The following is a 13,613-nucleotide window of genomic DNA, read 5'->3' on the forward strand; positions in this document are numbered from 1 at the left end:
GGACAGCTTCTGGGAGAGGGCGCTTTTGGACATGTTGTCAAGGCAACGCTGACGCATCCTGAAGAAGATGCTGTGGTGGTAGCTGTCAAAAAATTGAAAGGTAAATCATCAGCTATCGCTAGTCAAGAATATCAGATAAAAAAAAATTCCTACAATGTATACGTAGTCGCTTTTACTGTTAGTGCAATGATCTTTTAGACTCAATTCTATCAAATGAAAGAGAGAGTTGGAAATTCTGCGTCAAAATCCACTTTATCAGTTTAACATTTTTTTTAATTTAAATGTCCAGACGATGACGACACCCAGACCAGAAAGGCCCTTCTGAGGGAAACCTGCATCATGTTGTTGTGTGGTAACCATGACAACGTCATCGGGCTGAAAGGCATCTGTTTTAGAGACGGTCAGTACCAAGTCTTTGGTCAATGAATATTTCTTTTCTGTTCTGCATTCCTGTTTGATCTATACAAAACACTGGTATCTTAGATGTGTAGATGTTACAAAGGAGCCGTACAAGCAAGAGTACGTCTTTAGTACATGGCAGGCACACAGAAGAGTCCGTCAACATCTATCTTGTTCATGTGCACATTCCCCGCCTGCTATGCTTTAAAAGCTTTGCTAATTAGTACTTTACTTCTCGACTGCGTTCATCGACTGTGATGATGATTCTAGTGACCTCTATAACCTGCCTTGATAAAAGGCCAGAGTGACATTGAGCATGTATCTCTGATAAAGGCATTTTAACAAACAACTAAAAAATAGTTACAAAATGACGGAAGACATGACGGAACAGCTTTGTTACAGTTGGTCCTGCTCTATTTCCCTGCAGGTCCGCTCCAACTAGTGCTGGAATATGCCGAACACGGGAGTCTCCTGCACCTGCTGTGGACGTTACGTGCGGAGTCCAAACTCAACAGGTCCGTTCTGGTCAACAAACGGCACATCTTCGAGAACATGATGGTGGAAGTGTGCTGCGGCCTGGAGCATCTGGCAAGCAGGAGGGTGAGGAAATTTATAGATCTAATCTGCCATCTCCTTTCTCTAACATTCGACTAAAGATATTCATAATGGTTCAGCCAACTAGGCTTTTACAGCTATTTAAAACCATTCTACAATGCTACTGAGTCCCCGCTCTTGGTAAGGAAGGATGCTAAGATACTACAGAGTACTTTTCAATGCCAATCTAACAAATCCGTGGTGAATACTTCAACTTTGGATTTACTCCTTAAGTTAAACCTTTTTCATCAGCCATCGGAAGACGTTGATTCCTAAATTTGTTGACGAAATAATGATATAACTACGAATTCGTGATCCTTTCCAGCTGGTTCACCGAGACATCGCGGCCCGGAACATCCTGATCTGTGGGAAGGGAACCGCCAAGATCGCGGACTTCGGGCTGGCCCGGGACATGTACGCTGTGGGGTACCATCGGCAGGACGGGGTAGGTCAGACTCACGACACTAGCTTACAGAAAACTCATTTGAATGACTGTGGACAGTGAGTCTAAACAGATGAAAATTAGATTAGAGTAGCGGTTTCTGTTCATCTGCAGATCCTGCAACGTTGTAAAAGATGGATGAAATGTTAGGATGAAAACTAAAACAGTATAACGCTATATACGGCTCGTTCAGGCGAATGGAATGCATGTTTCTTCCAAAATTTGTATCTTTTAGCCTCATCAATGCAAAAAAATAGCATTCCTTGCCTCATCAGTAGTCATAAACGTATTTGTGTTCCTCCAGGGTAATGACCTCCTGCCGCTGAAGTGGATGGCTCCGGAGGGCCTGAAGAACGAGGCTAGGTTCACCCACAAGAGTGACGTGTAGGTGTATATATGTTAGTACAGAGTATGTATCTGGTTGCAAAACAACAGTGACGCTAATTTGACCTGCCAATGTTGATATTGTTTTTGCCAATTCTCTGTGTACAAAATGTATGAATCAACCTTCGCGATACTATTTCGTTCTGGTCGTACGTTGTGAGCCGACATGAGATTTGCTGGTGGTGCAAGGTTCTTGTAGAACACATATCCGACGATATTCGGTGACATGGGTTTTTATTTTTCAGCTGGTCCTTTGGGGTTCTGTTGTGGGAAGTTGCGCAGCTGGGCCGCACGCCGTACCCTGGGATGGAGGGGGCAGACAGAATATATGATGCTCTGCAAAACCACTTCAGACTCCCCAGGCCTCAGCTATGTACAGAAGAACGGTAAGTCTGTGTTGAAAGAAACGAAGTCCCTACAAGAGTGAAATCTCATTTGTTTTGGCAGCTAGAAAGAGAAAGTATGCATCGTTTTGTCGACTTTATGACCAAAAGTCAGGTTCGGTCCAAAAGTCATACTTTTGAAACGGTTGACTTAATCGGGACCACATGCAGTAAGTCGTCTCCACCTCTTTCGATCTCCGGTGGTCTTCTTTGCCTCGTGCCATGAGGTGTTGGTGTGCCCTAGGTTCTAAAATCCATGCCGCTTGATGAACAATGAGATTCTTTTTGTCTCCTGTTCCCTCCTAGATATCAGCTGATGCTGCAGTGCTGGAAGTTTAACGAGAAGACCAGGCCGGACGCCACGACTGTCAGACAGCAGCTGGAGGCAGATCCCAATGTGAGTGAATCTCAGTCTACTAGCATGTGGAACAACAACTTATCGCGATGTCAATCATAGTTTAACTAGACGATGACATGTTATCAGTTATTGTGACATTTTATATATAATGTTCTTGGTTCATTTTCTTTCTACAGGGCTTCTTCTACTTCCACACCCCTGTGGCAGCAGTAGAGGCACCGGTCACGCCCGTATAAGCTTACAACAGTAATGTTGCGGACACTTCGATATGAGACCACGGCTCTAAAGGTCACTCCGGTATGATACCACAGCTCTAAAGGCCCGGGTCACCCCGGTATGACACCACAATGGACGTCAGCAAAAATTTATGTATATAAGTCATCAGTCCTACCGAGTAATCTAGCTCTAACTGTTATCCAAAATATTGTAGGGACGTGTGGTCATGCTCTGGCTACAGTGTAATTGTCATTTCGTACAAAATATTGCTGACTTAGCTTTATCATGTTGTTTTGACACCAACACCGGATGTTGCGAATGTAACAGTGGTGTTCAAGGACTGCTAAACCCAAGACGCCTAACGGCTTAAGCCTTTTGGCCGAACGGTTTGCACGTTCGATTTGTAATCTCGACAGTGCTTTCGGGTTCGATCCCGGGTGGCGGCATATTGATTATTTCTGTTCTACTCGCCCCTCTGGTTGATTCACGAATATGCTGAACCTAATATTAGAAACTCTTGGACGGACTATGTACGTGATGTTCGAGTGATAATCGTGGAACATTGATGTACGTGGTTATCCATTTTACGTGATTCGAAATTAAAAACTTATTAATGGTTATATTGTACAGATGTATATAAATGTAGAAATACAACAAATGATAACTATCTAATATTATTCTTACTGTCCAGTTACCTGGTCACATTTAATGCAGAAACATCATTTTTCTTTAGAATCGTTTGAACTGTAAATCTTAAAACATCATCATGTAAACCCGACTGCAATGTTTATGTGAATAAACGTCAGTGGGTAATGAAATAATGTGTAACTTGTTGCTCGTAGTCCATTGATCAGCATTTTCTCTATACACGTGGCCACCCCTCTAACGTTATATAGATTTATATAGTGGCCACTTGTCTAGAGGGCTCTATATGGCCCTTGAGTGAGCGCTAGTCATGTTTGTACATAAGAGTGTTCATCACTGGAACAAATAATACAAAGTGGTTACATCATCAATTTCAATGATTCGAAATAAAGAACATATCACGGTACAACGGATAAGGGCGCTTATTATTTAGTCCCAGGCAATATCATCTGTTTGGGGTGAATACTGTAAGTAAATGCGCGGGGATTTAATTTCGCGGTAGCGGGAAAATGGAACTTTCATGGTGGTTCGCGGTAGCAGCGCTGACTGTAGCCACATAATGTAATTGGTAAATGTTCGCGGTGGTTTTAAGTTCGCGGTGAAGTGGCCACGAAAAAAAACATAAAACCACCGCGAACAATTTTGCAGTAGGCCCTTTTTCACGAGTATTGCGCAATCTCGCACCAAAACGAGGCTTGGATTACGCAAGAAGTTGAAGATCTGGGATGATGGCGGCGCACGGTTGCGATCACATGACTGATTGTGCCCTGGTCTCTTGCACCGCTGCCTCCTCTATGCAAAGGAGAGACAGCACATGCTGCTAGAAGTTGGACAGCATACACGAGACATACAACACAGCAGAGGGCAGCAGAGACACGGATGTCAGCACGTCAGCCGGAATGATAGAAGACGTTTCAGAGGGAATCAGCAACAAACAGATGTAACGTTAAAACGGGCCATGGCCAGCTCCTGATCCAGTGATACATAATTTGAGAGTACGTAGTACGTACAGATTCGGCGTGCTCTCATGGAAACCGTTCCTACAGCAATAATCTCAAGCACAAGGCACCAAGAGAGACAATTGACTCAAACAACGAACCGAACGTCACAGTGATCTTCTGCATGTTGGAATATGTAACTCAATTTGCCCCTCCCCCTCCCCCAAGTTTTCGACCTCTAGGCTTGGATTTAACTGCAATTTCTGCACCGATACAGCTGTGGAGCATGCAGCACAGGTATCAAAGAGGATGCAGCAGAAACAATTGCAACGTTAAACAGACGCATTTGTGCTTGTCACGACTTATTTTACTTCCCGGTCGATTGCAAATTTAGGCGGTGCCGTAAGTCGTGTTTCCGCATGGAGCGTAAACTAAGGCCCCACTGCAAACAGCCTTTGCGCGTTCTGCCACCAACAGGACTTTTCAGACTTACGACGATGTGGACTATGTGTAACATCTCTATTTAGCTGCCTTAGTTACGTCATCTGGCTGCATGAAGGCCGAATCACCGTTTCTCCCTGCAGGCCGCGGCCCGTCATTCGCCGCCATTTCTGCCCGAGTTTCGCTAGTTTTGCCCGAGGTGTTCGAAATCGAACAGGGGGCGGGGCTTACGGTGTTCGACAGGAAAGGTCCATTGACTCAAACAACGAACCGTTGTGTTTACGTGACTGTGACTCATGCAGCAGATGTAAAATATTAATGAGGACCATGCACGCTAGTTGATGTTGGAAAATTAGCGTCTCAGCTCATCCCCCATGATCAAGCACTTCGTAAAATATGGAAATTACGTAGAGACGTCAAGAACTTCAAGGTAATCTCGCTTATTTGACGTTAATTGTTTTGGGTGCACATGACGTTACTGTGGGTGGAGGGGCGGCTCCGACCGAATCACTGTATTCGAACTGATGTTGGAACGCCTGTTCGAACGAGCGATCTATAGAACCCATGAACTGAAGTCACCACAAAAAGATGGCACCCACGGCTAGGTAAGTTCAGTTTCAGTCACTGATCTGTGAAATTTGTTTCGACACCGTAAACCAGATTTTATGATCACCTGGTGTATTCCGTCGTATATCTCAAGAGTGTAAATTACTCCGTCCTGGTTTAAGTGCAAGTTAGCGGCCTTCGTACTTTCTTGTGGCTTATTTTGGATTTGGAACTTAAATTTTAACGTTTCGTTCAACTGTTGCTTGTGACAAGCAAATCGCGCGATTCCTTGGACCTTCTTCAGGAGTGTTGATTCTGAGCACGTGACTTCAGGGACTCGTGACTCGATTAATAAATTGTAATTGCCTGGTAAGCGATATCGGCCCCCGTCTCTGTTGTGTTGGTTGGTGTGAGCGTAGATGGCAATCCTTCCCCCTTTACTTTTCTTGTGGTTTAGGTGTTATGTACAGTCAAGCCCCGGTCACAAAGCGCGTACGATTCCTTGCGATTCCTTCCGATGCGCAGGGTAAGCGCAGTGCGTCGTAAGTCAGGGGAGAATCGGAAGCAATGGTTTAAGTATATAAAGCCGTGGTCACAAAGCGCGTAGTGCATCGTACGATGAGGTCATAAGAGCGTGCCTGCGTCAATCGCAGTGGATCATAGTAAATCGGGGAGCGTCGTATGGCGAAAAATAGAGCTGAAATGGATTTTGAACATGTTCAAAATTTCGCTATCGTCGTAAGATTTTATTTGCCCCCATAGCAGAGTTCATTACGGCAATTTTTGTCTACTGATGAGGTTATAGATTTATGATTTTTTAGCATGTTGTGATGGTTTCAGTTTTCCCTGATATTGTCGATATTGACGAAAAGGGGAAATATATCAGTCGCAACTGCCACAGTCGCAACCAGAGAACAGCGAGCCACGCACAGGTGATGCAGACAATTGTTTGATCGCTTCATGCACGTGCGTTTATAATTAGATCAAATCTCAGCTCTCGTCGGTCTTGCGTCAGTTTACCATAATCGTAATAACCATGGGGACAACTCGAACGTAAAGGCAGGCTCTATGAGTCGGAAATATATATGATATAATGCTTATCATTTGATTTTTGTATGATGGCATCTTTTTGTTGATAGCATATCATGATCATGACGATCTTCGAAAGAGCCTGACACGTAGAGCCGGCAAGCAGACCGAGATAACCATACCAGTACTCACGCTTGATTTGAAATTTTGCTTGTAATACTCTTGTTGTCATGGTCTTTTTTAATTTATTTTTACAGTTAAAGATATTATAGGAAGGTATTTAACAGCTATGTCCCATTTTGTTGGTTAAAGAAGCACAAAAGCGGTCAGACGGCTGTACAGAAGAGACACAAGTGAAAAATCTTGCGACGCTGGAAAAATTTTGAACACCATCCGATGCGTTGCGATGGCTTGCGATGCTTACGATTTTCTTGCGATGTACTGCGCTCATCGTACGATATGCGGAATAGTCCATCGCAACGAATCGTACGCGCTTTGTGACCGGGGCTTCACTGTACTGTAAGTTCATCAGCAACTGAGAATTATGCAGAAATGTGTGAAAAAAATGCACTGATTAGGGCTGTGTACCTAAACAAATTTCAGGTACAGGTACACGGGTTTAGGTACAGGTACGGACCTGCACCTGTACCTAAAAAAGTTTAACCAAGTACATGTAAGTTAAACATGTAGCTAACTGTCTTTTTTAGTGATAAATTGTCATCTTTGTATGGGCAGTTACATATTTGAATCTCAAAACAATTTCTTTGCAAGTTTTCTTAAGTTTCAATTGCAAATTTTTTTACCATTGTCATTGTTGATTCGGAATTTACTTGTCCAGCAGTCTTAAAAAGTAGTGTTTAATAGTGATTTAGTTTGTTTAGGTACAGGTACAGGTACACAGATGTTTAGGTCCGGACCTGTACCTAAACAGTTTTTTAAGTACGGTACAGGTACGGGTATTTAGGTACACAGCCCTAGCACTGATGCTCTCCTACAAATGTCACTGAAGTTTGAAGACTCTAAACTTTCCAGATCTAATAATAATGAAAGAACGAATTCAGACACATTTAGTGAAATGACCACTGGGCCGTTGAACTTCCATTGGAGATAATACAGTCGTAAAGTAGCTGCAGCAGCTACAGAACTGGGGTAATACATTAGCACTCAGTAAGTACTGTAAATGCATTTAAGTTCGCGGGGATTTAATTTCGCGGTAGGGAGGAAAAGGACTTTTCGCGATAGTTTTAATTCGCAGGAGCACCTGGTGATGCACTGTAGTCTCTTAATGCCATGGAAAAATGTTTGCGGTGGTTTTAAGTTTGCGGTGAAGCGGCCGCCACGAACGCGAAAACCGCAAACATTAAACCACCATGAAAATTTCAGTAATCTACTTTGTTGTTCCTTTTTCAGCAGAATGACCTGACCCCTGACCTGTGACCTACAAGGAGCTGACATGTCTTCTGACGAGGACGACGACAGGGGGTTAAAGGTCAGCGAGGGGGTCGCAGAGGAACGCCTCCAAGTGCCCCTCTCCTGGTATAAGCGTAGAACACTCCTCTTCAGGCAGAAGAAAAGAATTCCCCTCTTGGTAAGGAATCCCCAGCTGCAGAACTTTCTTACCACATGTAATGTATCACTATTTATGTCTCACAGTAGAGATCACGATCCAGTAGAATCGCCGATTCTCCTAGGAGAGATCGCAATCGGAATTTGTCCTAGGAGAGATCCTGATCGCAATCTGTACTGGCGATTCTACTAATACAGAGTGCGATCGGGATCTCTCGCACTATATACATACTGATGTGTGGATCACAAAACCAGCCTACCGCTGCCTGTAATGCAGGAGTATTGTACAGTTCTGCAATTCTTAAAGAAATGAAATGAAGTCAAAGCAAGAGACTTGTGAAGGTAGTATCTTATTGAACTTGGGGCATTCAGGTGCGTCTGTCCTTCGATAACGCAGATGTATCTTCACGGAACCTAGATGTGCCACCACGGAAACTAGAGGTGCAACAAGCAAACCCCAATGTGCTGATTGCAAGCACGACATGTTAAAAAATAATGCAAGTGGCAGGAATTGCCCCCACAGTGCCGCCACGATGCCATCTGTCTAACGAACAAAGTTATCATGGATATAAAGTTATCATGGATATTCTAACACATAATCTCCCTTCCCCAGTGCTGTGGGCATGACAGCGATGACAGCGAGGTCGATGACCTCCACCTGGAGCTGGCCAGAAGCGACCTGGGGTCAGCAACCTCGCTACTATACCAGCTCCCCCAGGGGTCCTACATGGAGGGGGTTCTACCACTGCGATACGGGGAGGAGGTAATAATTTATTATTTAATTTATTTAATATTTGTTACAGACAACCAAGGTCGCCCAACTTATTGCTATTACAAAGGGCTGGCCTTGGAAAATATAAGTACATAAAATTTACAAAGTACATGTATAATACAAGGTTTATACATACTGTTATTGACTGTTTGATAAACATTTTGTGGCATTGTAAGTACAGTACTGCCTCTATTAGTTTTTACACAGAGAATGGGTCCCCATGCAAGCGAGTCATCCAGGTTTTCCTCTCTTCTGTTGTTTCAGAGTCGGCCATATTTGTTGCTGAACAAGGTCAACTGCCCCTCCATGGAGGTCATCAGCGAGCACCTCCATCGGACATGGCAGATCGAGAGGCCAAAGGTCATCCTGTCGCTGTACTGCGAGCCCGAACACTTCAGCCTCTGGAAGCGGAGAAAGATCTACGACGCCCTTCAGACTGGGCTCATCAAGGTCAGATCCATGCACATCATTTCTCTTCATCAAGATTTCTAACAATTTAGGAACACTTTTAATTTGTGATGATGAGTCACAACTAGGGGTGGGTACCGGTACAGGAAATTTAGGTAAAGGTACAGTCCAGGTCCAGAGGATCAGGTCCAGGTCTGGACCTGAACCTGGACCTGCTTGTCTGTGAAATCTCACGCTTCAATTTACAAAGACATCTGTTTGACAGAGTAATAAATTTCCAACTTCTATTGGCATTTTAAAAATGATTATCCTATCTTCATGTAAACAATACTAATGTCTAATGTTTATAGTCAACATCAACACTTAATAGAATAACTTCCAAATTTTCGGTGTCTGCGCAGTACACCTTGATCATGAAATGGCCTTAGGTCTCGCAAGAGACTGAGGCCTAAGATTTATCATAAAATAATAATGGTCACCTGGTGCACTGAGCAGAAACTGAAAATTTGGAGGTACTTGGTGGGTCATCGAAACAACAACAGTTGTGATATTTCGATGTTGGTTAGACATCCAGGTAATAAGATATGCCAAAAAGCAGTTACTCAAGCAACTGGATATAGTTTTGGAAAAGTCAGACGTTTCGGATAGAATCCACCATCTTTCGTCAGTGACACTGAAGTGACCTGGAAGAAACAGGTCTTTTATACTCTAACTATGAATGAAGACAATTTCAGTTGTCCAATAGGAAACGTTCTAAGACAATTCAGACTGAAGACAATTTGGATTCCAAAGTGGACAAAGGTGAGGCAAAGTTGTGATATTGTAGATTTTTTTCTAAGTCTTGATAAGACTTGGATTGACAACAGAATCTACCATATCCACCCCCAGCTTGCCTCCACCACCAACATGTGGCTCATCACCAACGGAGCGAACCTCGGCGTGGGGAAACTGGTCGGGGACGCCATGAAGCGGGAGAAAGCGCGTAGGGAGTACATGATGTCAAAGGAAGATGACGACCAACCAATGCTGAGGGCGGTGGGGATCTCTCCCTTCTGTGCTGTGGCTCACATGATGCCCAGATGGGTCAGTACATGTCGTAGCCTTACACTACGTTACAGGCTTTAAGCTAGTACTACATTGTAGTGGTACTGAGTCAGACATACAGTAACTGTAGATTTAATGCTAGAGTTGTCTTCAGGCTTTAAGTGAAGGAAGAGGAAGACCAGCCCAAGCTTTATTATTATGGATAGACTAAACTTTATGTATCCAACCCGTGCTGAGGGCGGTGGGGATCTCTCCCTTCTGTGCTGTGACTCACATGATGCCCAGATGGGTCAGTAGTACATCTATTAGTTTCATTAGAAAAAATGAATGTCAGTAGCTACATTAAGTGGCTTTATTTATACGATAGTACATGACATTATTTCTAGTCAACTAGGAACTCATTTTGGAAGATTCATTTCCACGTGTCCACCTGAAATCATATTTGACAAAATTTGTACTTATTCTGATCTAAAATGCCAGGCAGAAGCCATTTTTGTCTAGGTTCCACCATTTTCCGAGGAAACAAAGCATTTTCATGTGAGATTTTCTAAACTTACATTCACTGTATGGATGATTGACTAATTGATAAATGTTTACTCAATAAATATTCTATAAAGTAATACTTCAATCTAAATCGTTATGGATGAAAAATTGTTCAATTCACAGCGTGCAAAATACCCACTTGCACACTTGCACATTGCAACTACTTTCTGCTTGGTGCAGCTTACTTCTAAGAAGCTCCATCTTAAGATTGGAATTCCGTTTTTCCCATTTTGAAATGTGCTAATATTTTCAATATAAAAGCACTTGGTGCAAAGTCTTTACATATGATTGACAAGTATGATGCACAGTTGTGAAATATGATAATAACTTTCATGAATATTCATTTTGAAAATTTTCTTCCTGCAGGAATTCCTGCAGGGATTCCTGCAGGAAGCGTTTTTCCTGCAGGAATTCCTGCAGGAAGCGTTTTTCCTGCAGGAATGCTGCAGGCAATCCTGCAGAAATTCCTGCAGGAGAAAGGTAAATTCCTGCAGGAAGAATGTTTCCTGCAGGAATTTCTGCAGAAATGGCCTTATAATTCATATCTAAATCAATGACACTAAGATAGGAGTGCTACACACCGGCAAAAAAGTATGCAACAAACGTTTTAGTAGTAGTTTCTCCTATTCATGCAACTTTTTCAACATATACATTTACATTTTGTACTACAGTTAAATGTAGAGTATAATCACACCCCGCGCAACATTTCTACCCCCAGTTCAACCTGTATGACCTCACAAGCGCCATGTTCTTGTTGACTGTCGACGCATCAAAAGCCAGCCAATTTCTCAACAGTTATCATATATAATATCAATGTCACTAAATCCTTCAAAATTATGAGGTAGTCTGGCAACATTTTGGAAGCACGACGTGTGCCCGACTCGGGGTGGTCGTGGTCGCAAGTTTGAGTTTAATCCGATTAAATGTGAACGCATTTTTTTAATCCAACAGAGAGCTTTAATCGGATTCCTCATTTAACTCACTTGTATTTTTTCATTTGAATGGGGTCCAAGTTGCCCATGACATGTTCAACAGTTGTGCCGACAGAGCCATTACGGCTGTTCACACATGGGTGTTTTCATCAAATGAAAACTGCTCTATTCGAATGCTCCTTCCATGCATGCAATGATATCTTGTAAATGCAGTACCAAGTTGAACGTGGCAAAGAATGAAAGCTCCTTGGTCAGCAACTTGAGATTTGTTTGATCTGGTTGGTCATATTTTGACCATCATAAGATTAACACTTGAATTTTTGTTCCAGAGAATATTTCATAAAGTTTAAAATTGGGCCTAAGAAAGCCAGGGGCTTGCTTCCTCTTGTTGAAAATTCAAGTAAGTATGCGCTATTGTAATGCGGGTTCAAAGTAAGGTCAGCTATTGTTCTATAGATATGCAAAGGATGCTGGTGTCCAATTATCAATTATCAAAGGACTAATTATTCCCCAGGTCCAAACATCCTGGCTACCTGTAGTGCTGAGGACCTAAGGCCTTCAGAAAGAATCCTGGAACTTGGGGGTACACTATTACAAGAAATTACAGACTGAAGAATTACAGAATTTCAGAAACCTAAGTTCACTTTTACACTAATCTATTTAAATATGAAATGGTTAAACCTAAAGGGTAAATCAAGGTTGTCTTTGTCAATTTCAAGGTAAACTATGAATAATTTTTCTTGAAGTTTTGTGAAAATTTGATGGTAATTGTGGACTCCACTTATAATAAGGTAATAAATAGACTGCTCAAACCAAGGAGGTTTAATATAGGCATCATGGAATGAAGTCAGCACCTCTATGCCTAATTTCCAATCCAGCTGTGCCTTGCTCAATTTGCCCTTCAAGCTGCGTTACATTAAACAACTGCTCGCTATCAGACCCCCTTCTGTCAGTAATGACCATGGTAAAATCAGACCCGAGTGCTCGAAAATAAAAGCTGGACTGCTTCTAGTTGGGGGGGCTACTTTCAAAGTTGGTCATTTGGTCGTTTGATACCACTGTTGCACAGTGACTATGACTGCTTCCCAAAAAACCTGGTGCAGGATGAAGACCCAAAAAAAGTTTGCTTTTGCCCAACTAGTGTAACAGTGGGTTCAAGTAGTTCCTACCGTCCTTGCTAAGGAGCTCTGAGCTTTTGTGGCGACAGCGGTAGCGTACTGGATTTGTGATCCGGCTGCTGGTTTGAAGCCTGGGAGTTGGGATGTTGTTTTTTCTGTTCTACTCGCCCCTCTGGTTGTTTCACTGGTTGCCACACCAGATATCGAACCCTTTCTTGAGTGACAGATAAAGCTCCTTGGTTAATAACAAAGGACACAAAATATGCCAGGAAAGGAATATACACCTGTAAGCTTGTACGGGCTAGACGAGTTCGGCTTTTTTTTCGCCCCCCCCCCCCAAAAAAAATCGCCAAGCTTCCCAGAAAGGCCGGTGAAGGAGCCGAACTCGTCTAGCCCGTACAAGCTTTCCGGTGTATATTCCTTTCCCGGCATATATTCCTTTCCCGCAATATTCCCGATTAAAAATCGCGAATCGACCCCCCCCCCCCCCCGAAAAAAAAAAAAAACGCCAAGCTTCCCAGAGAGGCCGGTGAAGGAGGCTACTAGCCTGACTAAAATCGCGCTCCTAGCGGCCGGCCCTATAGTATTGCTGCTGCCCTAGGAGGGGTCATTAACCCCAGCCAGCGCTAGATTGTGTAAACACAGGCTACTCAGCCTAAGGTGCATGCAAAAATGACTTTCAAGCCCTGTGATGCAAAAAAAAACAAGACAGTTTTAAACAGTTTGTATTTTGCCTTATGATGCAAACTGGTACCAAGGCTAAAACCAGTTCAGTTCAGAAAAAGGGATGCATGGTAATGTGACCTTTCCCACTGACACAGAAGAGGGTCTGCATGGGGGGTTCTTGGTAACGCT

General features: G+C 43.0%; 2 protein-coding genes across 2 annotated transcripts in view; both read left to right on the forward strand.

Annotated features, from left to right (window-relative positions):
• Positions 1 to 2,898, forward strand: part of LOC118421995 (fibroblast growth factor receptor 4-like) — a 23,423-nt gene extending 20,525 nt beyond the window's left edge. The window contains exons 13-19 of the mRNA XM_035829499.1: positions 290 to 400; positions 827 to 999; positions 1,319 to 1,438; positions 1,740 to 1,819; positions 2,065 to 2,205; positions 2,509 to 2,599; positions 2,737 to 2,898. Coding sequence (XP_035685392.1) covers positions 290 to 400; positions 827 to 999; positions 1,319 to 1,438; positions 1,740 to 1,819; positions 2,065 to 2,205; positions 2,509 to 2,599; positions 2,737 to 2,796 — 776 coding nt within the window. The 3' untranslated portion in view covers positions 2,797 to 2,898. The remainder of the gene's footprint in view (positions 1 to 289; positions 401 to 826; positions 1,000 to 1,318; positions 1,439 to 1,739; positions 1,820 to 2,064; positions 2,206 to 2,508; positions 2,600 to 2,736) is intronic.
• A 2,388-nt stretch (positions 2,899 to 5,286) lies between these two features.
• Positions 5,287 to 13,613, forward strand: part of LOC118421996 (transient receptor potential channel-like) — a 28,161-nt gene continuing 19,834 nt past the window's right edge. The window contains exons 1-5 of the mRNA XM_035829500.1: positions 5,287 to 5,405; positions 7,786 to 7,963; positions 8,555 to 8,704; positions 8,978 to 9,163; positions 10,010 to 10,204. Of these exons, the coding sequence (XP_035685393.1) occupies positions 7,829 to 7,963; positions 8,555 to 8,704; positions 8,978 to 9,163; positions 10,010 to 10,204 (666 nt within the window). The 5' untranslated portion in view covers positions 5,287 to 5,405; positions 7,786 to 7,828. The remainder of the gene's footprint in view (positions 5,406 to 7,785; positions 7,964 to 8,554; positions 8,705 to 8,977; positions 9,164 to 10,009; positions 10,205 to 13,613) is intronic.

This window comes from Branchiostoma floridae, chromosome 8, assembly GCF_000003815.2.
Source record: "Branchiostoma floridae strain S238N-H82 chromosome 8, Bfl_VNyyK, whole genome shotgun sequence".
Taxonomy (NCBI): Eukaryota; Metazoa; Chordata; class Leptocardii; order Amphioxiformes; family Branchiostomatidae; genus Branchiostoma; species Branchiostoma floridae.